We start from the raw sequence: 26,213 nt of genomic DNA, 5'->3' as shown, positions 1-26,213 counted from the left end.
TAAAATAGGCTCAAAAATAAGCACAAAAATGAATTTGAAATTTAAAAAAATTAACATGGGTCTTATGGGTTGCTATGGTGATGAAGAAATAACAACAAAATATAAATAGAAAATCAAAACAAATGGAAGACATTCCAATCACCTGTTTTATTTACAGTGTGGGGTGAAAATAGAGAATTTTGCACAAAACATACTTTTGGTCGATTTTTCGACCACGGGGCGTGCTCTCGTTCAATATTATTAGTCACATCTAAAATAAACAAACCCTTGTTTATGTACGGTACCAAATAATTTTTTAAAATACCATCGTCACAGCAAACTTGCAGACTTCGCGAATTACCATTTGCAAAATCCAGACTAATGAAACAGCAACTAGTCGATAAAAAAAACTACACGTATAATCTCTCACCATTACACAATCATTTTGCATTCGCAATTGGTTTAATGCAGCCAAATGTGCTCCGCTGTTTCAAGAATTGATAATTTATAATCCACTTCAAAATATGGTCACCAAAATCTCATAAATAAGTACTGTACCCTCTATCGTCCAATTAAGAACTGTAAATATATCTAGTTTTATGAAATCTTCTAAATAATACCCCTCCGCAGCAAACCTGCAGCCTAAGCGAATTTCCATTTGCACGATTGGATTTGCAATTAAATCTGTGTAAATAACATTATGTTTAACAAGTACCAAACCTGCTAAATTGCTGCTAAATTTGCTGCTAAAGGGAGGGTAATAAAGTTTTTTGTTTATATCAAATAATAAATAAAAAAGTTAATTTGCCAATCAAACTACAACAGTTTCCTTATTCACCATAAAAATAGCATAGTAATTTAAAGTTAAAGATTTTTTGAATTTTTTCCGTGACTAATAACCGTAAAAAATCTCTTCAATATACTAAATTATTTGTTTTTTAAGGTTTTAAAAGTTGTACTAAGAGAAATCGGTTTTTTTTTTGTTTTGAGGATCAAAAATGAGAAAAACATATTTTTACCCCATAAAACTCCGTTCCCATAGTCCGATCATGCTGGCTCGCGAATTCATTCAAGTTTATCCTGCCCTACATCTTTAAGCCAAATTTCATCAAAAACGGACAAAAATTACATCGCGTTCACGGACACATCGGTCTCGGGTCAGGTCTTACCATGAGACCTACGGTAATGGCTACTTCCCTATGGGGAAATTCGCTAAAACCCCCATTTTCACATGAAATTGACTCTGAATAGTGAAGGACGAATTCTCAATGTAATAAAGCCTTTTTTCACATTTTTGATTGCGCTAATATTGACTAAATGTTCCTTTCCTATTTCAGGATAGACTTTTCGAATTGCTGTCTACTCTTTGGTTGCAAAACCAAAGGACAAGCGATAGTCATGTTGTTGTATAATGTTAAACTGTGTTAAGGATGGCAAAAGAAAGAAAAAGTAAACATACAACGCTCCCTGAACATAAATCAGACAGAAATAAAACAGAATTGTTTCAGGTCAACAAAATTACTTAAGGATGGTATATTTTTAAGTACTGTACGTTTTAATCTGTGGTGTTGTATACTTGAAATGAATTTTAAAAATAGTCTCCACCCATTATTATGTTAAATACGACTAATCAGCTCAAGATAAGTTTAAATTCGTGAGATAAAATAAAACTCCAGTGACATCTATATTCAATATATAAAGCCATAAACATACTTATGACGTCATAGCTACTAACAGCCTAACAGGGTTAAATATAGCCATTACCAGCCAGGCCACTGGACATTGGACAGGCGTTTGGTTGTAAAATCGGTAATAACATTGTTTTACTTTAATCTAAAAGTAGATTGTTTATTTAAGTGTGTTACAACAGACCTTGAGTAATTCAAGAACTAATCCCCGTTTCTCAAATATACAATATGTTATTACGTGTTTCATGGTCGGTTACACTACTTGTTTTATCTTTTTTAGCGTTAGCTTTCCAGTTTGAATAATACTGTTGAATATAGTCTTGCCCTTTGAATATACTTTTTTTTTTTTCAAGTTAAAGCCAGTTAAAGAGCAAACGTTGACAAGTAGATCTCCTGTTAAATTTCAGTATTTTCGATGTTTGAGTAATAATAATCGATGGCTCAACACAACTACGTTCATTTGTATACAGGGTGTCCCGGAACTCTCTACCAATATTTAGGGCATTGCTCCTGGGTAAGAAACGTACCTAAATATCATATTTAAATTGTCCGGAAGTTCTTAGTTACTCACACAGCCACCATTTTGTTTTTTTTTAAGTTATTAATTTTTTTTCTAAAGAATGGTTAAACATACGAAATAGAAACTTTGCACAAACATTTATGACAAATAGACAAAACTGCAAAAAAATTATGAAGATTTTTAAAATTCATAAAACAAAATGGCGGCCATTTACAATTTTTGTAAAATCAATGGTTTTTGAGTTATTTAAGAAAGAAAATTTTAAATGGCCGCCATTTTGTTTTATGAATTTGAAAAATCTTCATAATGTTTTTGCAGCTTTGTCTAGTTGTCATAAATGTTTGTGCAAAGATTCCATTTCATATGTTTAAACATTCTTTATAAAAAAATTAATAACTGAAAAAAAAACAAAATGGCGGCTGTGTGAGTGACTAAGGACTTCCGGACAATTTAAATATGATATTTAGGTACGTTTCTTACCCAGGATAAATGTCCTAAAATATTGGTAGAGAGTTCCGGGACACCCTGTATACTAGATACCGTTTGAGCGGGGAAGGGATGTATACTATTCTTTATAGTAAAATCTTTAACTAAACTGGTGGATGTTCTTCAAATGTTCAATGTTCTTAGAAGACGAGTATTAAAACAGGTATAAGATTTTATAATAGGACTTGAGGACCCATGCTGCTCCGCAGCGCTAAACTTAATAATATCATATCCGGAAAAAAATCAAATTTAATACAGTATTTACAGAACTTAAATGATTCAAACTATCACTAGCTCAAAAGAAAGCCCATAATTTACTAATTATTTTCAGCGTAAAACATATAATAAAAGATAAACAATACTGAGCTATTGATTTTTAATCATAGAAAAGCTTATAAAAAATTATTGTTATGTTGGTTGCTCACCTTGCGTTTGCTTGACACTCGTTTCGCAAATTTCGTTTGCGTATAATCTGACTGGGGACTGTAGATAAATATATGTCGATGCTTGATGTGAAATCTGTGCGTGAATACCTTTTTGAGACCTCAATCATGAAAATCGGTCGGGTAGAAGAGCCAAACTAACTAGAAAATGAATAACCAAATTTAACCCCCATTAACAAGTGGGGAGCAAATTTAGTTTACGTATAAGCCGAGTGGGACTGTAGATAAATATATGCCAATGCTCAATGTGAAATCTGTGCGTGCATACCCTCAATTTGAAACCTAAAATGAAAATCGGTCGGGTAGAAGAGCCAAACGAACTCGGAAAAGAAAAACCTTTTTTTATATATATAAGATGAGAGTTCCTTTTGCTTTAAATGTAGAAATTAGTGGAATGTATACCCAACAGTAGTGTATTTATTATGAGGGGTTACAATACTTGAATGAATAACAAAAAGAAACTATATTTACTTATTCACAAAGTCAATACACGTCAATTTTATCAGTAAGCTACACAGCATTACTTGATTTGACTTTTGTCTTTTAAATACATGTTGAGTCGTTAGTATTTCCATCCCAAATATGCGTTCGGGTCCAAGATAATAAATCTTTTCAGTCAACATTCTTTACTATTAACTCTACTAAATATATAAGGCGAATTCCAGTTCAGTAACGATAAAGATGGGTAAGTTACAGTGTCTTTGACTGCTGGTGCTCGATCACAGATTGTTAAGGAAGAGAGGATAAAATATGGTTGCCAATTATGAAAAGTTGCGCCGGGTTGAATGCCTTCTCGCGGTCAAAATATCACGACTCGGCCAACAACGAAAGGTTTGGCAAAGTCGGCTCATTTTCGCGGATCACGTATAATCAGTGTGACTGATCTGAATTAAATTCTTGGTGCAAACCGTACTAACTGACTTTTTTAAGTTTTTTAAAGCCCCCAGTACACTCTCGCCGAGGCAAGGCGAGCGTTGGCGAGTGCGAGAGTGTACTCGGTGCGCTCGTCTTCTCTCGCCTCGACTCGGATCGCCTCGCCTCGCCTAGCCTCGTGCTCGCCGGCGCTCCATCTGGAGTCGGTTTTTTGGCACGAGTCAAAGGACCCGAGACTGCACGAGTGGCGAGCGCTACTTCCACATTCTGCCCCCAGTACACTCTCGCCGAGACAAGGCGAGCGTTGGCGAGTGCGAGAGTGTACTCGGTGCGCTCGTCTTGTCTTGCCTTGACTCGGGTCGCCTCGCCTCGCCTCACCTCGTGCTCGCCGACGCTCCATCTGGAGTCGGTTTTTTGACACGAGTCAAAGGACCCGAGACTGAGCGAGTGGCGAGCGCGAGGCACCCCAGTTCACTCTCGCCTTGTCTCGTGGTTAGTTGAGCTGTGCCATAGACTAATGTTTTATCTATGGCTGTGCGTTGTTAGTTTGTGGGTGCATTTTGTGTTAAAGTAAACATGGATTGGTCAAATAACACAGTTCTTGACTTGTTAGAAGCCTACTATGGTGAGTCGTTATTGTGGGACCCAACACACGTACACCACAAGGACAAACGTAAACTAGCAGATGCTTGGTGCCGTTAGAGCGTAAAACTCAACCGTCCAGTAACCGAATTAAGAAAAAGTACGCGTAAACATGAATAAAATAAGCATATGCACAAAACAAGGTTAATGTTGCTACTTCCACAATGAAGTTTGCCTCCATTTCGACTACGAGACAAAGCGAGAGTGTGCACGGTTACCTCGCATAAGCTCTCGCCCGAATTACTCGGCGAGCGCCTCGGCGAGGCGCCTCGGCGAACGTCTCGGCGAGAGTGTACTGGGGGCATTCGATGTTTGCTTCCATTTCGACTGCGAGACAAAGCGAGAGTGTACACGGTTACCTCGCATAAGCTCTCGCCCGAATTACTCGGCGAGTGCCTCGGCGAGGCGACTCGGCGAGCGTCTCGGCGAGAGTGTACTGGGGGCATAAGAGTGCATGGTTCTTCTTGATAGTAGTTTAGGCGGTTCTTGTAACGTTTAAATTACCTATTTTGATTACCTTCTTAAGTTGCTTGTTGAACATACAGTGTGATTGAAAAGTCCCGGAACGGTTTAATATTTTAAAAATAATGCAGATAGACCTAAAATACTTGGTACAAAGTTACAGGGAATAAAACTCTATTTTAACACATATTCAGTGACTCAATAACTCTTCAGGGGGACGTCCCACAAGGAGTCAGAAGAAAATCTTAAACGGAAGCATAGGTCAATATGCACATCAAATTAAAGATCTTTTTTAGTAGAATACAATTCCGCAAACCGCACTTCAAAAGGTTGATCCTGCGCAAAATGACAGTTGTTCAAAGATTCATTTAATTTACATTGCTATTATACGCTTACTCCTCAGGGGGCACAGCCCTAGGAATCGGAAGAAAATTGTTAACGTAAGAATAGGTCGATATGCACATCAAATTAAAGGTCTTCACTTTTAGATTACGATGCCGTAAATTCAAGCTCAAAAGAATGCCTGAGTAAAAAATGGCAGTCGTTCAAAGATTCAAAATGGCGGATTCAAGAAATCTTTGAACGTCTGCCATTTTGTGCAGGATCAACCTTTTGAAGTGCGGTTTGCGGCATTGTATTCTACTAAAAAAGACCTTTAATTTGATGTGCATATTGACCTATGCTTCCATTTAAGATTTTCTTCCGACTCCTTGCTTTGTTCCGACATAAGTGTTTGTCATAAAATGAAAAAGTAACACATTAGGTAAATATTACATCTTATTAAATAATACACCTCATTTTAAAGGCCATCGGTTAAAAAGAATATCGGTGAAAACTAGATGTCACTATCTCAATCCAATTCAAAATGGAGTCAGTTTTTAGTTTTCATCAGACTGAGACCCCACATAAAAATACATTATATCCAATATTAACATTTCATCACGTTGTACCAGGAAAGCTTATCCTTTTATAAGAAAAACTTTGTACTTTTTAGTCGATATCACAATTTCCCCTGGGAACCCAAAATGAAGCATATTGGTGCAGCTCAAAAATGTTAAAAGTAATGCCTGAAAACTAAAAACTGCCGCCATTTTGTACTGGGTTGAGGTAGAGACCTCTGGTTTTCACCGATATTCTTTTTAACTAAAGGCGTTTAAAATGAGGTGTCACTTGATAGGGCTTTATGTTTAAAGACTTCAAGCTGCCCTCAAAATAACCCATAATAACCCAAAATAACCCAAATATCCCATTTTGGGGTCCCGGGCAAAATTGCCATATTGACCAACAAGTAGTTTTTACTTTCTTGTTACAATAATAATGAGTTTAGTTTCCCTGGTACAACCTATTAAAACGCTAATAGGGGAAATTGGTGTATATTTTTACACGGGCTCTCTCAGGCTGATGAAAAATTAAAAATGGCCACCATTCTGTAATGGGTTTGGATAGAGACCTCTGGCTTTCGCCGATATTTTTTTAACTAATGAACTTAAACATGATGTGCTACATGAAAGGGGTTATTTAAAAATTTTATGTTACCCCCAGCAACCCCTATTTGGGGGTGGGGGCGAATTTCAAAATAGTCCCAAAAAGTACTTTACATTACCCTAGTCATGTTTATCGAAGGTCGTTTGAATATATGCAAAAGTTTAAAAACTAACTAGGGGGGACTATTATGGGACACCCGGTACAACAAGCTGCTTTGAACACGTCCTTTGGATTTTGATTTCTGTTGTTGTTTACATATAATCAAATAGCTCGCATGTTATATAAGGAAGATTTTAAGACAATCACTAACTGATAAGCACTAAGAATAGCAACCAATCGTTTGTTGCTCAAGACCTAACCCAAATAACGTTTTGCATGTTTAATAAGTTTAAAATAAATATTTTAAGGTAGTTAGTGAGATGTAACAATAAAACTCAAGACTTGTTTATGCAAGTCAAAGTTTAAAGTTTGATATCAATCATTTAATTCGCCATTGCGTGAGACTTATTCAAATTACGAGTTTCTTTAAGTAAATAAACGGAAATGAAATCAATGTTTTGATTCAGATTCCTATTGGTAAACTCGAGATAAATTATTTATAAGAAACTATAAAAAATAGGCAGTAAAGCTTACCTGAATAAGCAAGCATTGTACTTATTACTTAGGCCGAATCATCGTCTGCTCTATCCATTGTCTCGGCGAGTCTCCTGCCAAAAGCGGTTATAGTTAGTATGATACTTATTTGAGAGGAAACATGCATTATGGACGTTAGTACTAGTCATTGCGAATTAAATGTTCGCAATAACATCCACATTTCTAAAACAATTTACAAGATAACTTTCGTTTTTATTTAAACAATGTTTTCTTGCATAGCAACATGCTTTGGAGATTTTTAGTAGGATATAACAAACAAGTAATAATGATTATCAAAACAAACTCTAAATTTGCAGTACAGGAACTCTCCTGAAAATCATATAATAGACCAAGTTTAATCCCTTGGGTAGTGCTGTTTTTCACTTTCTCCCCCTATACCATAGTATGGAGAAAGTATTGTTTTCGTCAAAATTTTCGAGTTTGAGCTTTGAGTGGATATATTCGTTTTGGGTCCCCCTGGACCCAAAAAAGTGGTTTTCGAAGTTGTGTGTGTGTGTGTGTGTGTCTGTATGTCTGGATGTGTACAGAGCTAGGGACTACAACTGTGGTCCGATTTCGATGAAATTTTGTATGTAGGTTTCTAATCCATGGTATCTCTAGGCGTTTTTTTCATTTTTTTGAACTTTTTATTTCTAATGGGGATTTCCCCATAAAAACCCATAAAAACGGAAAAATCGGATTTTCTCAAAAATGGCCCGAACAATTTTGATAAAAATTTAGTATGTTGTAGCCCTTAAAATTCTGAACAATGCCATTTCTGTAAAAATTACGGTTCAAAAGTTATTGTAAATTATGTTATTTTCCCATAAAAACCCCATAAAATAACAGAAAATCGGATTTTCCCAAAAATGGCCCGAACAATTTTGATAAAAATTTAGTATGTTATAGTCCTTAAATTCTGAACAAAATTGTACAAATCCCGTTTCCGTATATTTACTCTCACCGCTTACACATGATAAAGGTTGTTGACAAACTTATGGGAGAAAGTATGTGTCAGAATGCTGATACCGTTTATTATTGGCTCGTAAGATGTTACATTGTTCATTATCCATCCAGCGTGTGTTATAACTAGCGTGGCTTCTCCATTTCTCTGGAATGTAATGTCATATTGTTCTATTTCCATCCATGACTTGTCCGTTCTTCCATCACGTATCCGCTTTGTTTATATTTTAATCGAGTGAGTCATTCTGGAATCTCATGGAGAATTCCAGTCGGGTTGTTTAAATTAGAACGAAACTATTTTTATGGCATGAATGATTAGTTAATCAATGCCAGCTGATATGAGAGTTCCTAGATAGTTTGTGTTTTCTGAGAAAATGCCAAGGTTTTTATTGTGTGATTATCAAGTTAGTTATAAATTAATTCGTTTATAAAACATCAGTTTGAAATACTCCCTTAGACGTTTTACCTAACCCGCCATGTTAAACTTCCCTATCCCAATCGTGATGTGTACTACTTCTTTAGTTCACGAGTGATGTAAAGTTGAAAAAACTCACTCGGTGAGGTAATGAAACCCATTTAAATAACATTGAGTGCTTAACGTAATAGCTATTTACATTACAAGTGTAGTAAGAGCGTTTTTACTTCACGCAGGTGAATTTTGTGTGGGGTAGCGGATTTCTACCCCCGGATATTTACCCCCATGAAAAAACGCCTACGTCATTTTGACGTCACGAGGGGTGGGGCTTATACACGTTCGAGAAACAGCCCACGACTGGAAATCTACCCCCGGATATCTACCCCCGGACATCTACCCCCAGACATCTACCCCCGGATATCTACCCCCGGACATTTACCCCCAGACATCTACCCCCGGACATCTACCCCCAGACATCTACCCCCGGACATCTACCCCCGGACATTTACCCCCAGACATCTACCCCCCGTGGTCAGCTCTGCCGCGTATCGGCCAATATTCATTGTTGTAATTTATTTTATAAATTTCTTTACCTTCTTAGGCCGGTATTACACTATCATAGTTCTATGACATATTATATTATCAAATATATGATAATATGTTCTCTCAAGGAGAACATATTATCATAGTTCAAAACCATTATAATAGTTGGTACATTACACTGTAATAATTTTCATCAAAGACATATGATAATAGATATATGTCATAAAACTATGATAGTGTAATACGGGCCTTATATCCAGTATTAAACATGCGATATGTCGATGTCTGTTTTAACATTATCCATATTTGTAATTCAATAAGTTGTAACAGTCCTTTTCAACCCGACCTACTTCACTGATTTTACGATTGAGATGTCAATTAAAAGCTTAAGATCTAGCGCAGCACAAAATGGTAATTGAAAGGATATTTCGATTAGGGCTTCAAAAGGTTGACCCCTAAAGCCTTTGATTTATTCCTAGAAGGTGCTTCCAATGGTTGACCAACTTTTACACTATACAGTAACAGTTTAAAAGTGAAATGTGAGTAGTACTCGACAGATTAATTTTTAAGTCAGGTTGTGAAAACATGAATAGATCGTCTGCAACTGGAATATTATGAGATGAAAAAGTTATGAAAATAATATAATATTGCGTACTTTTCTCATGGTCAAGTGTTACATCGTACTGAACCATTGTTTTTACACACATTTCTTAAAGGATAAAGTGAATAAACTGTGGTGAACTTCCAGTTTATTCAATGTAGGCCTAGTAGTAATAATTGTTTGGTAAACCAAAACTCAGTTGTAAACTGTTAAATTGAGAAAGAGTATCAATAAAAGTCAGGTGAATAATGGTAAATTTTGCATATCACCATATATCACCTAGTAGTAAAAAAAAATTGTTTCTAAGATTTTAGATGCGTACTAAGAAAGGATTTTAAACTATTTTCTCTTAAAGACCTAAAATAAGACAATTATTAAAATTCAAAATAATGGCCACGTTCAATTTTTTAAGCATAGCCTAATATCTTTTAATATATATATATATACGCCTAAATACCCCCATTGCAGCACATTCGCATACTCAGAGAATGTATAAAGTCTTATTGAAAAATCCTGCCTTAAAACAAAACTTGTCAACTTTATGTCAATAAATAAGTGTTCAAAAGATTCATTCATAAGAATACCATCTGGAAGTGAATAAGCAGGTTTCCTGTCAGTAAAATGTTAAAATGAGGCATTTTAAGGTAGTATACAGAACAGAATTAGGCGAAACCCGTCAACATTGACGGTTACTTTCAAGGCTTATGCTAATTCATATAACTGCGATAAATAGATTGAAGTAATAAAAATTTTGAGCATTTAGCTCTTTAGCTTTTTTGGTGAGTAATAAGTGTAAAAGCAATAATGACTATTGCATAAGTTACAAAATATGGTTGATCATTCAATGAATAAAATATTTCCCATACCGTACGTCATAAGAGTTATTATTACAATGTTAACTGGTTTCTCTTCTTTTGGAAGAACCTTTAAATAGTATTAAAATCGTATTGGTCAATCTATTGTGATAAACACTTCCGATTCGCGCTCATGCGTGCGCCGTTAGCTGTTACTGTAGGCCTATGTGAAAGTTGGTCAACCATTTAAATCACTGTCTGGAAATGAATCAAATCCTTAAGGGTCTTACTTTTGAAGCCCTTTATCAACATATAGTTTTAAATACCATTTTGCGTTGAGCTGAGGATCATAAGATTTAAAATTACACCTCAATCATAAATATCAGTGAAGTAGTTTGGGTGGAAAAGGGCTGTTACAGCTTATTTTATTAGGAAGATAGATAATGTTAAACAAGGCAATGACATATCACATGCTTAATACTAGATATTAGAGGGTAATGATTAACCAAAGAGCCGTTGATTTACATAAAGCAATTTATAAACTCAATTACAACAATATATATTGGCCGATACGCGGCAGAGCTGACCACGGGGGGTAGATGTCTGGGGGTAAATGTCCGGGGGTAGATGTCCGGGGGTAGATGTCCGGGGGTAGATGTCTGGGGGTAGATGTCGGGGGGTAGATGTCTGGGGGTAGATGTCTGGGGGTAGATGTCCGGGGGTAGATGTCCGGGGGTAGATGTCTGGGGGTAGATGTCCGGGGGTAGATTTCCAGTCGCGGGCTGTTTCTCGAACGTGTATAAGCCCCGCCCCTCGTGACGTCATAATGACGTAGGCGTTTTTTCATGGGGGTAAATATCCGGGGGTAGAAATCCGGCGACCCCGTTAACGAGCGGAAGCGAGCTGCATAATTCACCTAAGTGATGTAAACATACTCTTGCGTAACGTGTAACGTACAAGATTTTACCTGACCCGACAATATACATGGGTTTACGTACAATATTTTTCATTATCCATTTAACTCATCTTCTATCAGTAACGTTCTACTAACAAAAGCTAGGTTAGGTAGGAAAATACTTTAAAGCATAACAATAACATTCAAGCGCACAGCTGATTTCTAGCGTTGAACGTCATTGGCTCCATAGAGTTATATTTTTTTAAGTTAAGCACTCAATGTTATTTAAATGGGTTTCTTTACATCACCGAGTGAGTTTTTGATACTTTACATCACTCGAGAAGTAAGGTAGTTGTATACATCACGCTTAGGATAGGGAAGTTTAACATGGCGGGTTAGGTAAAAAATATACCTCCATGGAGCCAACGATGTTCAACGCTAGAAATCAGCTGTGTGCTTGAATTTTATTGTTTTGCTTTGAAGAATTTTCCAAACGTAGCTTTTTCACACTGCCTTACATGGGCTCAACACGTGGTCTAATTTTACTTGTTCTTAAAATTATTACGGGAATACACGAAGACAAAAGCCGTTGTAACTTTGTTTGGCATATAGTTGGATTTTATTCGCGTTTATTACTCACTCTGCGGACTGGAATTGTCTGATAATAACCAGCGATTCGAGATTCGCAATGTTTGTTTATAAACTCGTTGATTCATTTGCAAACCGAATTATCTTGTCTGTTGTCTCAAACAACCAGCAGCGCCTCAGCGAGTCGTATTATTGTGCACAAACTAATAATTTCCAGTATTGCTTTAATAATCAACTACCAACTATTTTAAGTACTGGTTAGCATTGCTAATTTACATGCATTCGTCGGTAGTGTGTACACCATGAAGGTTTCCATGTGTGAGGCGTTTAAGCTGAACCCGTAGATGAAACATACTCTGTTATAGAATAATTAATTACCCAACTACACCAGCAGAGTACAACTTATACTAGGTGAAACTGTTTCAAATCTCACGCAAAATCAGCTAACTACCATACAAAATGCGGTTGATGAATTCGTTGGATACAATATTTCCGGTTCTTTCATCGGCAACGGGTCGCCCAAAAGGTTTTCTGAATCTGACGTTCCTCCTTGCTCATGAGCTTAGTTCATGTTAAAGCTTCTTTCACCATAAGGGAAAAGAAGGAAATATGAAATTATTGGGTCTGTCGTGTCGTAGAGGGAGTTAATATTACTGGTTCCATATTTTAAAAAAATCTTCAGACTGTATTTGGATCTTATCAGTAAATTGCCATCTTTGATTGTAAACCATACAGAAATTTTATCAGTAAGGCAGATTAATTTTGTTTATTTGATAAAAATATAGGTTTCGTTCTTCGTGTTGTTCCAATCCAGAGATCTGAAACCCTACTGGACTGAGGCTGTTTTAGGACTTAGTCCTCTTCAGCCATACGGTTAGTCTTCTTCTTCTTCGTGATGTTCCAATCCAGAGAGCTGAAACCCTACTGGACTGAGGCTGTATTAGGACTTAGTCCTCTTCAGCCAGACGGTTAGTCTTCTTCTTCTTCGTGATGTTCCAATCCAGAGAGCTGAAACCCTACTCATGACTGAAATCTGCTGTTGATTAACTTCTGTGAAATCTTGCCACGAGGCTGCTGTCAAACTTCAAATTTATTGACATGCGAATGAGAGTCCATTGCTTCACCGCATCGATCACATAAAGCTGTACATTTACAATCTCTTTGCTATTTTGTGCATGGAGTAGACCATAATTGTAGTGAATCTGGCCATTGACCTTAAAAATGTTAGGGCACTACCACGTTCATAGTGGATAATATACCATCTATAGAGCAATAACATGTCTTACTAAAACGGGAAGCAGTAACATTCTTACTTCAATACTTGGCATCTAATAGCTTGATTAGAAATTACATGAGATCTTACTTTCTAGACGAAAGTAAACTTTTGATTAACATTATAAAAATCAACCCATTTGGTATTAATTCACTCACTTTTCCAAAACTTGAACATGGCGGATATCCCCACCCTCAACGTACTCCTCTACACTTGCATGTTTTGACACAATATTCTTTCCGATTATCGAATATATGTATACTAATTAATGATTTCGTGAACCTGTTTCTTGAACGTAATTATAATAATTGAAAGAAGGACCAAAAAGGCAAGTACCAAACCCGTACAATACTGTTGATTAGCCCGATTAGGAATGAATGATTCGTATGGTATTTGTATGTTCCACTGATTACATAGTATATAACACCATTTAAGTAAATTGAAGGATAGATTTGAAAACGCCTTGAGGAGATTTATCTAGTTTCTCTTTTGATGGCTCATCTACAGACCAAGACCTTTCTTTAGACACATCTACCAGGTTTCTAGGGCCAGCCGTTCTCTCAATAGTTGCCACAAAAACATGTAACGTAGGTATTAAATATATAGATTTAAGTGATTGATGCTAAATTAAAATAAGAAGTTTGAATGTGCAAATAACTGCTGAATATATCTGTTTGATTGCCGTAAAACCTATAGACGAGTCGATTTAGCCCAAAAAAGCCTCTAAGATAGAACAAATTCCAACAAATGTTTTTTCGACGGTTTTTGGTAGTAATATGTGTAGAAAGTACCAGGAAAAAAGTCTACCAAAATCGGACAACCGGAAGTCGGGTTTTTCCAAGATGGCCGCCGTGAGGCCCTCAAATCGACAAGATGACTGCAAATTCGTCGATTCATAGTTCCAGGATTAGCCGATTTCCACGAAAATTGGCAAACACATGTAGAACTATATTTCCAACCTTAAATATGAAAACTAGGCAGACAAAGTAACCCAAAGATGAATTTTCAGGGTATTATGTGCTAAAAAATAAGATTTTTTTACCTCAAATATATGTTTTTCTAATATTTTGTACAAAGTTTGTTATAATTTCAAATTTATTTTTTCACCATTAGATTCAACACAAAAAACCTAACAATTTAGTATATTGAATCTTTGTTCTGCTTCAATTTGTTACAGAGATATTGAAAGTAATAACTTTAGTATGTTTTCTTGCCGAGACAACTCAATGTTAATCTTATGGAGAATAAGCATAAATATTAATATTATTTGTCATTAAACCTATATAGATAAGACTTTTTGTTCTGCTTCATATTATCTGTTTTAATATTTGTTTACTAAAAATTCCTTTTTTGGCAGTTACCATTGCAGCAAACCTACGTATTCGGTTCCTCAGTTTTAATCATAAAGAGAATAAGCAAAAATCAATTTCTTATTAGTCCGAGAAGTATAGAGTATAACCTTAAAAACAATACAAGAAAACGTTTTATGGTTTTATGTTGTAGTTTTGGGTGTGCAGAGTCGGATTTTCCCAACATTGGACAAATCTTGAAATTCTCTACTGAGTAATTTGAGACCAGAAAGAACTTGGTGACGTATTAAGAACCCGAGATATAAATCATTTAATAAAGACTGATTTATAAAAAGATAAATTTAATATTTTGTTGGGGTTGGTAACTAGTCTCTAACTCGTCAGATTTTAATGATCAATAGCTCAAATGAAAGCTCTTACATCACTAAATGTTTAAGGCTAGAACGAACTGCAAGAGTTAGTATGTACTGGAGATATAATAAAAAATAATCTTAAAAAATGTTCAAAATATGAAATGTCCTTAAGAAATGTATGCAAGAGAATTTTCGTTTGAATATATCTTTAAAACGAAAAAAAGATATTTAAAAACTCATTTTGGCAGTGGAATGGGCGTGAAAATCTAGTTTAAAATAATGTGTCACAACATTGCCATTACATTAAAAAAATTATTTATGTCCAATATGGCCGATCCAAGATGACGGCCAAAAACACGTTCCCTATTGAAATAACACTGTAATTACATTTAAAAAAATATTTATACCCAATAGGGGGATCCAAAATGACGGCCGAAAACACGTTCCCTATCGAAATGAAGAAATGACCACCCAATAAATATCGGTGGTGGTCTGAAGTCAATATCAATGAAAATGCATGTGGATTTAATTTTTATTTTTCCAATGTTGAGAAAATCCGTCATATTAAATCTTGATTCTAGGGGTTTTCCAGTAGACCGATTTTTGCCAATTTTTACTATGTTACTCTGCATACCCAACACTACAACATAAAACCATAAAACGTTTTCTTGCATTTTTTTAGGTAATATTCTATATTTCTCGGACTAATAAAAAAAATGATTTTTGCTTATTCTCTTTATGATTAAGACTAAGGAACCGAATACGTAGGTTTGCTGCAATGGTAACTGCCAAAAAAGGAATTTTTAGTAAAAAAAATATTAAAACAGATAATATGAAGCAGAACAAAAAGTCTTATCTATATAGGTTTAATGAAAAATAATATTAATATTTATGCTTATTCTCCATAAGATTCACATTGAGTTATCTCGGCAAGAAAACATAGGCCCCTACTAAAGTTATTACTTTCAATATCTCTGTAACAAATTGAAGCAGAACAAAGATTCAATATACTAAATTGTTAGGTTTTTTGTGTTGAATCTAATGGTGAAAAAATAAATTTGAAATTATAACAAACTTTGTACAAAATATTAGAAAAACATATATTTGAGGTAAAAAATCTTATTTTTTAGCACATAATACCCTGAAAATTCATCTTTGGGTTACTTTGTCTGCCTAGTTTTCATATTTAAGGTTGGAAATATAGTTCTACATGTGTTTGCCAATTTTCGTGGAAATCGGCTAATCCTGGAACTATGAATCGACGAATTTGCAGTCATCTTGTCGATTTGAGGGCCTCACGGCGGCCATCTTGGAAAAACCCGACTTCCGGTTGTCCGATTTTGGTAGACTTTTTTCCTGGTACTTTCTACACATATTACTACCAAAAACCGTCGAAAAACCATTTGTTGGAATTTGTTCTATCTCAAGTGCCTATATTGACTCGACTACTAAGAGTATATAATATCCCAAAATAAAACAATTTCTAACTATGTCCATAGTCTAAATTAATCATGCATAGATAAAAGAGCAATAATTATCACTATCTAGTCGTGGTAATAGAGCTGGGCAGTTGCCGATAGGTTGGCAGGCCTGACTGACAATAGAGTTGGCAACAGTGTCTATGATTCAGTGTAGGCAGCTTAACAGCTGTGAGTCACAAGTCACAACTAAAGGCCTTTCTATACAAAGAAACTGAGTGGTCTTTTTAATAAGAGGTTAGGCTAGGTTGTTCCATATGTAATATTGACAAATAAGGTAATATACACAAAAACCGAAGTTGTGAACTTGTGTGATTTGTTATAGGGAAAGATAAAGATTAACATGAATAAGTCAATGTATACTTGTGCCAGAGATGGGTAGTTTGGAAACATTTGACCGCCTTTTTCATAATCGAAACCAGGCTAACCAGCCGTGGGTGCGCAATTTATGGTGACTTATTAAGTGCATTTGTTTTACTCTTTGGTTTTTGATTATAGTACTAAGGACTTACGACTATTTACGAATAGGCCATTATTTTCGGCAAAAGTTATGGTAAAATTATAAAAATTAAATAGGACACATCAAAACACACTTTGAAATTGTCTTCAGCGAAATAAGGATGACAGTTCCATCACGATGTATGGTCTACAGTATGTTGAATCTACAGTAGGCTATTTTTAAACTCTACTCCGATTCCTCCAGAGAAAATCCGAAGAATTTTCATTAGCGTTATTTATTTCAAACCATAGGAAAAACTTACCATAAAAAAAACACAACCATTGGAATCACTAAAGGAGGGATGTTTCATTTCCTTTAATGTTCGATGTTATGATTAATTCCGATTTTCACAATACACAACGCAACTTCCACGGATAATGTAGTCACTGTATTCGGCACGGTTCCCTACAACATAGCAATGCCGGCAATGGTGGGTATTGAGCCAAATATGCGTCATCTTTTTACGGACGGGTGCTCGCATGATGTATGGGGTGGACAGCCTGACCAACGGGCGTAGTCGAGTCGTCAGCCGTGCTACCCGCGACGGTTTGTAACACGTGATTCTTTGAAAACACGAGATATGACATTATTAGGGGAGCGCACATATTAGATCAATGTACAATACTTTACTTTGAAATGGCGACCATACGAATGTAGGTATTTTAAGCCTATGAATGGAGATGAGTGTAGGATGAGTGGCGCTATCTTGCAGTCTTGTTAGTGATTAAGGCCGACATATTCATTAGACACAGCTGTTAAAGATACAACCAATGGCAACTAAGGGCCCCACAGATTATAGTGGAATACGAACCACATTTTTTGCCTTGTAATTAACGAATTGGTGTAATTATCAGAATAGTACCGCGGATAGTCAGTACTCACTAGTGCGGACGTTAATCCACACCAGGGGATATCGCATCCAATCCTCGGTGCATGCCTATATATATCCACAATTCGTGACCTCCTAGTAGCTGGATCTGGATTACAGGACTATTGGCCAATGTCCGCTGGTTATCGTCTCAACAATGTGACTAATACCGAACACCAAACCAATATGCAGGCTTCATAAGGAAATACCTAAGGTGCGCACCAAATGTCATATCTCGGTTACTTTTCATTGGATTTTCAATGTTGATGTGTATTGACGTTTGTCTTAAAATTCTTACAAACAAACAACACTACAACTCAACAAACTTAAGATTCACGGTTTTCAAGTTATTATTGTTAAAAAAATTAAAATGGCCTCTATTTTGAATTTTTACTTTTAGAAAATATTTATATTTTTTTCAATATTAGTAGGCTTATGCTAGTATTAAGATCCATGGAAAATTTCAAAGTTTTAGGTACTGTATCATGGTTAATTGAGAAAAAGGCGATGTTTGAAAATACCAAATTGCAGCTCTGCGAGTAACCATTGATTTGTAAACGATTTAAATGTGATATTTTAATTTTATGAAGCCTGAAATAATACCTCAAAAGGTTGGTAGAGAGTTACGAAACCCCCTTTATAGGAACGAATAAACTTAGTGAACTCATTATTTATTCAATTCAAATTAAATTTTGAAACTAATACATTTTAAAGAAAATATTATATTTTGTTTAAATATTTAATGAAGACTCGATACTGGGTGGAATGAACTTCATCTGTTTTTCAATATGTGAATCCTCAAAATCACACACCTTATCATGTACATTGTTTCAAAGTCACGTTTTTAATCTAATACAGATTATTAAAAGCAAAGTATGCATATTGATTTGATATGTAGGAAACGATGAATCTCATCTACTTCACACCATGTTAGATCCAGGAATTGCAACACTTTTCGTGTACTGTGTATTGTATTCAGGACTCATTAGCCTTCTTTCACACCAGCGCGGTGCGGCACCGTCCCGCACCGTCGATGCGGGGCGACCCGCAAGGTCCTTTCACACTAGCTGCCCGGATCCGGGCGTTTCCAGGCTGAAACTTTGTGATTTTTGGATGCATTTCATTCAAATAAATAAAAGTAAGGTGGTTATGCTACTTGTTGTATCCCAAAATAAAATACAGTACCCCCTTACAAAATAACCTAATTGAATCTATGCCGTGTGTGTAACAAAGCTGTGGGATAAATCTCGCACTTAAAACATGGTCTCAAATGTGTAATGACTCACTTTCTACTCTTAATATGAAATATACTATAACATCTGGGACTTTTTTTTATTTCAGTGCACTATAGGAGATAGGTGGTTTTAGCTTAAACAACACTTCATTTCCTTACATATATTTAGAAGAACATGTAAGTGCTCGTTAAACCAAATGATTTTATATTAAATAGATCAGGCATGTTTAATAAAATCATTTGTAAAAATGTAAACATGCAAATGAAAGATGGTTGCTGCAGTGGGGGTCTCGTCCTAGACGCTGACCTTCAAATTAAACCAAAATATAAAGCTTGACCAAACTAATAAGCTCTATATAAATTTCAACCTCAATACCAAGAACAACAAACTTGCCTATTAACAGGAGTATTACAAAATCAACCACACTCAAGAACTGATAGGCATAGCCATAGACTGTCAAAACTACTGATTTATGTGCGGGCGAAACTAGCCCGTCCCGCGCAAGTGTGAAAGCGTACATAAGAACCCATGATCTAAAAACTATTCATGCGGTTTCGACCCGCATTGGAAGTTTAGGTTCGTGCGGGTGATTTATCAACCCGGACGGAGGTTTAGGTCTGTCCGGGTCAACCCGCACTGGTGTGAAAGCTCCCATATGATTCAATAGTCTAAACAGCTTCGTCCGGTGCGGGACGGTCCCGCACCGCGCTGGTGTGAAAGAAGGCTTATAAAGCTAATGAAAATTTAATCTTGAATTTTTAAGATAGACTCAATGGACAATACAGATTGCACAGATTATTACTAAGTTGATACAGACAGGTAAACAATCGCTCATCTATCTATTATTACTTATTTAATACGCAAGCAGGTTTTTTGTGACAATTACTCCTCCGAAACTACTGAACCGATTGACATGATTTTGGTGTCATTGGAAAGAGCGTAACGTTAAGTTGTGCAGGAAACGTTCTTTTTAGGGAAATAATTAGAGAGTAAGGCACTGGGGCCCTTTAAAGTTTCATATTTCTCCATAAGATTAACATGGGAAATAAAAATTTTTATGAAACTCCAGCGAAATTAAAAGTGAGAAGAACATATATTTTAATTGTAAAAAGTCGATAATTTAACAGTTTGCTACAAATATTTACTGACTTCATTGAAATGAAATATTTACTATTTGAGTTTGGGTTGGCGTAGGCCTAAATATTACAGTGGAAAAAAGTGAGAGAGCCTGGATAAATTGATATTCTAAAAAAAACTGCATTAACATTGTGCTGCATTGTTTAGTAATCATTGAAAGAGCCAATTTGCAAATCATGGAAACATAGGAACGTCATAAAACACCACTAAGGAGAAGAATTAGAAGTAATGTTTTTTGTTTTTTTTAATTTCCTAATTGTAGAAAACACTAAAAAACTAGATCAGCTTTTGAAAAATGATAAGATATTTCCAAGAAATTTTGATTATATCCATCTGTTATGAACATCTTGAGTATTTCCATAATCTTTGAGTCGAATCTTTTAAAGTCATCAGAAATTATGACTATTATTCGTTTTACAATAATGCCTGTAATTCTTGGCAATTTGCTCGAATTCGAGCAACAGGGACACTAGTGTATTAATTATTTAAAAGTTTATTTTTTCTACGAGCCCTATTATCAGCTCTTAACATTTCCACGAGCAAGCGTGTGTGTTTCAAGACGGATTTAGATTTATAAGTGCGGTTTGAATAAAACGCAACATCCTGTGTTGTATTTATTTACTCTCATCTGTAGGTTAAAAGCAATAGTGTTAGCGCGGCTCTTCCAGTGACACGAGCCCGCGACTTCTGTTTTCAAGGGTAATAGGGTAATTAGGGTTAAAATACAGAAAATCACCAATGGATTTTAACTGTTTGATAATACTGGGGACTGGTAAGTTTAAACCCTACTAAAGCTGTTGATCTACTATTTAGAAAACAATGAAAGGATTTCTCGAGCAAGTAAGGTAGGCCTTTATTTTAAAGTGCATTTATTAAAATCTACAAAAAATCAATATGGCTAGTTTGAGAACGCGAAAACATTACACAGAAAATCGGCATAACTGGTTCATATGTTCCTATGCTTTGGGAAAAAAAAACTATAGGTATATATAACTTTATTATTTCACGAATCCATATCAAAAATAACATTGGCATTTTTACAGTTGAACAAACCATTTAAGATCAAGTGTATATTTCCCTCATTACAACAAAAATAAAACTATTAAACGTAAGTTTTCGCAATGAATCCAAGTTTCAATCGCGTGTAGACAATTAATTACGCGTCCAAAAACTATTTTTGAGTACACGATACAAAATAGAAAATAATAATATTTCCATTGTGTAGTCTATTTGAAAGTGCATAATGTTTTGACGTTAAAAATGGGATGTCTTTAAACTATAGCCAGTTATAATCCTCGCTTTCAAATCCAAAGATTGATGATTCGATCAAGGGCAGGATTTGTTTAATTGTTATTGAGTCAACGTGAGTACCAACACCAGTGTTTGTGCCGTTTCCCTACAAAAACGTGAACAACTGGAGTTACAAAGACAAAAATTAAGGAAAATTTCCATATAAAGTGCACTCAGTCATCAACATAATTAATTATGTTTTGTGATACGTAGGTATAAGATGTTAAAAGAATCATTTCCACTGTTTTATAATCATACAGTGTTCTGTCCGCACTAATCCAATAAATATCGATTAATTTTATAAATATTAAGGATTTGGTAAAATTTTGGGTTAGGTTTGCATTTTATACATAATCACAGTATCTTAAATATCCACGAAACACAAAGAAAGTAAATAAATACTTACATGCACTATCGCATCGTGGCCGTCAGGAAAACATCCTGCGAAAAAACCGAGAATTAAATCAACTCCAAGTATTCAACAGCCAGAAACAGGTGGCTCTTAGAAACTTACCGATTTACAAAAGATGGTAGAGCATTTCGGTCCAGCGGGAGCCAAAATGATACGACACAACGCGCGGTGGCGCGAAAAACTAATACAGAAATAGCCTTCGCACTACGGCGCTCACAGGGCACTGTCGCCACCAGTGATGGGGCTTAAATAGCAACTAGTCACTATATAGTTTTGCGACTGATGGCGTCATGGGGTCACTAAACAAAGAAGGAAGGAAGAGGGGAAGTTTTACGTTCAGGAAGCAAAAGTAAACTACATCCTCAAAAAATATAATGATCGATTGACAAAGAAATGAAGGCTCAACACTAATAAGGGCAGCTAGTGATAAGAGACCACTCAATTTGTGCGAGAAGAGTCAATGTAATGAGAAATGATGAGGATACTCAGGTAAAGAAAGTATATATATCTAATTAAAATTCATTTTCATAGCCCCAGGATTGCGTTGATATAACAAATTAGTGGTTAAACATACCTCGTCAGACAATCCATAACATGTAGTATCGAAATTGCTACATGTTTCGGCGGCTATTTAAGCGGTGTCCTCCTGATTGCGAACAGTCCTGATTGCGAACAGTCCAGACTGCGAACATGTTTGGGTCTACGAGGTGGAGGGGGTCGTCCGTGGGGTGGGGAGGATTCCTGATTGCGAACACATTTTGAGTGGTCGGGGTTTCAATCCTTTCATAGAAACCCTTAACAGAATGATTTAGCCAAAATCACTACTTAAGACTGGTAATATACATAATGGAGAGGATGAATGTTCTTGAAGACACATATCTTTATAGCAGTCATAATTTTCGACGAGTTTAAAAGACCACACTAAATGCTTATGTAACTAATTGAAATGCTCACGCTATTTAATAGCGCTTTGAAATAATAAACGCTTCTTGTATTTTCTGAGACGAATTATTAGACACCTCAAACGTTAAAATCGGTCCAGAAATAACGGAGGAGTTTTGTTTCCAAAAAAACCCCTCACGTATTAATATTAGAGATACTGACTATGGTTTAACATAATTAGCCGAAATAACATGCATTTGCCAATATCAAAATCCAAACTCAATCATTACCTAAAAAAACATCGTCAACGAGCAATTTAAATAGCAACTAAAACAAATACAATACTTACATACATCTTACATCCGAAATATCATGATATGCATTACACATTACAACATCAATAATTCAATCACGTTTCCAACTCAATCATTACCCAAAAACATCAAATACAAGCAATTAAAACTCACGTTCAACAACAGCGACTAAACCATCTTTACCATCTTTACAGATTCCAAAATATTTGTTCGCAGTCTGGACGACTCATGTTCAGGTAGTCCACAGCATTTTTGAGGTGTTCGCAGTCTGGACGATTTTACCCTTGTTCGCAATCTGGACTGTTCGCAATCAGGACACAACCATTTAAGCATCTCCGCCATCGTCAGGCAAACAAAAGGATCCACTTGATGTGTCGTCAGAATAAATAAAACACACATTTTACACCAAACATAAAAAACGATAGTGAGGAAGGGACACAATTAGAACACAGCTCTCTAGATACGATCTTTCCTTTGTATCTTATCTTTACGGACCTGCGCTGTAGACACTTATAGTTTCCTCGCTTCATTAGCCGTATATTAAGCATCCCCGCCTCGTTCCTTTTTATGAATACATTTAACACATACATGTTAATATTACTGCCAGTTGTAAACCATTTCAGCAATTGCCATGGATGATATTTTATAGTCATACATTTGTTTATACTTGTGAAATAATTTCAATTCATTGGTACTGCTGTGGTGTTTATCTACAAAGAATATGTTGGTTGACCAGGTAGACATGGTAGGTTTTTTAGTGAGCTCAATCACAATTTGTATTTGTTAAAGACCAGTTTCTCATTACTAAACTAAGTATTAGTAGGCCTACTTTTAAATCTAAAATAAGTTTTGAATGAGAACAACAAATACAACGGAAATACAGATATCTAAAGATCCAAATAAAAAGTTCGCTTGACTAACGACTGCCTAATCTGATACGTTTTAAATTCCTCTAGATTCTGGCCCAAAATCATCGTCCACATAACTTCAGGCCAGGTCAATCAATTTAATAAAATGCGTTTTTTGGTGGGGTTTGAACACGGGGACTCAGGGACCGAGATCCTGCGCTCTACCATGAGACTTAATAATATGTATATTGCCTAAGGAATCTTGAAATGAATTTGAAAGTTTACTTTTACAGAACTTAAAAATGGATATCTTAAGTGGTCTAGAACAAAGACTGCATTCACGTCAAGCTCCCTCCAACAAAACCAAAATCATGAAGCTTTTTGAGAATATAAGAAGAGTTCCATTCACATAGGTATATGGCCTAGTACAATATTAAAAATGTAACTTAGGGATTGAGAGATGCCTCAAAATGCATATTCCTGATAAAAAGGTTACAAGAAAGTGAGAGGGCATGTAAATTGTATAAAATGGTTGGATTATTAATGACTCCACCCTTTAAAAAGAAAATGGAAAAACATAGGCTACCATGATAAAACACAAAAATACATCTCTTAGTATTTTACAAAAGTTTCAATTTTCATTATCCTTTATTCACACAAAGTTTTTAATAGTTAGTCAGAATCATCTATAACTATAATTTCTGGATTTTTATACACAGCACTGCCCACAGCGTACTTAACATTAAGTCTTTCACGAATATCCTTCATTCTACGTTTTATCGTGTTGTAGTTAATATTTACTGAGTTGCGAATAAAGCGCAACTCAGCGCATTCTAAACGCTTACCATTATGACAGCATCTTTGTGTGACTGTGCTGTCATAGAACTCATAGTTGTTGAGAAAGTCCTTCTCCATAACTTGAAGTAGGTGTTGTGGAAGGTTAATTGAGTAGTCGTTGTCCAACATTCCTACAACTGCGACTCTGAAGGTTTCATATTGTATGTATACGTTGTACTTGTCCGCTTCTATTAGGTGTTTGCCCTTGTCGTACGTGCCGGGCTCGTTGTAGTACGGCTTCTCGTTCATGATACTCTGGATGGTGACGAGAACGCTTGATATATTCTGAGCGGGAGTCCACTCTGGACCACTCCACGTATTTAAGATGCTGAGGCAGACTTTACCGCTCTCGTAGAAGTTGGGGTTGAATCTGACTGTTCCTCCACCCGTGGTCATCAACTTCACTTTCGGAGGATCAAAAGGATAGTTCGGAGGGAAAAAGACGACAAAGTAGAAGAAACCTCCGCCGTAAGGGGTGTTTTCAGTGCCTTTGATCAAACAATGGAGGTAGTTCATGTCGTCCTCGTCAACTACTGCAGTGACTCCTCGAGGTGGGTCGTTGAGTATCGTGGTAATGTCACGCTTGATTCTCCTCAAGTTCAGAGACGGATTGGCCTCGGTAGGAGTGTTTTGTTTTCTTCGATTAAACGGGTCCCAATCCATAATTATTGTAACACTGGGGAAATGTTACGATTTGCTAGCACAAGAAGTTTGCACGCGTATTTTGCTCAAGTAATGATTCGAGCTAAATCATTTAGACTGAAAATACGTGTGTTGGATTTGTTATTGATTGTATTTATGTTTCAAAACATATGTTTTTTAAGATTTAAAAATTTTATTAAGCATTCATTGGTCAAGACTTTAGGAGAAATATTTTTGAGCAGAGCGAGCGAAGCTCTTATTCGTCGACTTTTATGCATTTCGTAATACGCAAACTCCTTCTAGACGGCTGAATCAATCGTTTTCAAATTTTGCATGGTGATAAAGACCATATCGGTATAACGCGCACTGCCGTGGACATGGCCGGAAGCAGACTGAATGTTATGTTGTGGTGTGACTTGACTCTGGGCTGTCGTCTGCGTTATCAACAGCTGATACTGGTCTATTGTAGTGACGGAGGAGAGTACGGTATTGAAAATATAATGAGATTCATAGTTGAGTTTTTCATTCAAAATTTGTGTGCTGTCCTTGGTTGCTTGGTTTTTATTTCTTTATATATTTCGAATTCTTCCAGAGTATTTAATAAATTTCCTTTCCCGCAGTAATGAAGGATATCAAACCCGTCATTTATATCTAGCATGTCATGTTTATTGTCCATGATGTTGGGTGAATTTAGATTTTTGCATTTTTAGTTTAGGGGCCGGTCGGTGTTCTTTATACCTGGTTTTAAAAAGGCCTCCTACTTTGTCCTACATATGTGCTCGGGCAATCGGCGCATTTTATGCGGTATACACCTGTCTTCTCATA

At 36.0% G+C, this 26,213-nt stretch overlaps 1 protein-coding gene across 1 annotated transcript; it reads right to left on the bottom strand.

Annotated features, from left to right (window-relative positions):
* Positions 1–24,581: 24,581 nt before the first annotated feature.
* LOC128989013 (ubiquitin-conjugating enzyme E2 Z-like) lies at positions 24,582–25,409 on the bottom strand. The gene has a single exon (XM_054410866.1). It carries the CDS (start codon positions 25,407–25,409, stop codon positions 24,582–24,584), a length of 828 nt encoding a protein of 275 aa, XP_054266841.1.
* Positions 25,410–26,213: the final 804 nt, after the last annotated feature.

The sequence above is a fragment of the Macrosteles quadrilineatus genome, unplaced genomic scaffold (assembly GCF_028750875.1).
Source record: "Macrosteles quadrilineatus isolate MER2022 unplaced genomic scaffold, UCM_ALF_1.0 Scaffold_3__2_contigs__length_128488019, whole genome shotgun sequence".
Taxonomy (NCBI): Eukaryota; Metazoa; Arthropoda; class Insecta; order Hemiptera; family Cicadellidae; genus Macrosteles; species Macrosteles quadrilineatus.
The sequence above is the reverse complement of the archived record's forward strand: the minus strand, read 5'-3'. Positions and strand labels throughout refer to the sequence as shown.

Bases quoted from the DNA above. Each gene is read 5' to 3' on its own strand.
- LOC128989013 (XM_054410866.1), bottom strand. From the start codon at position 25,409: ATGGATTGGGACCCGTTTAATCGAAGAAAACAAAACACTCCTACCGAG.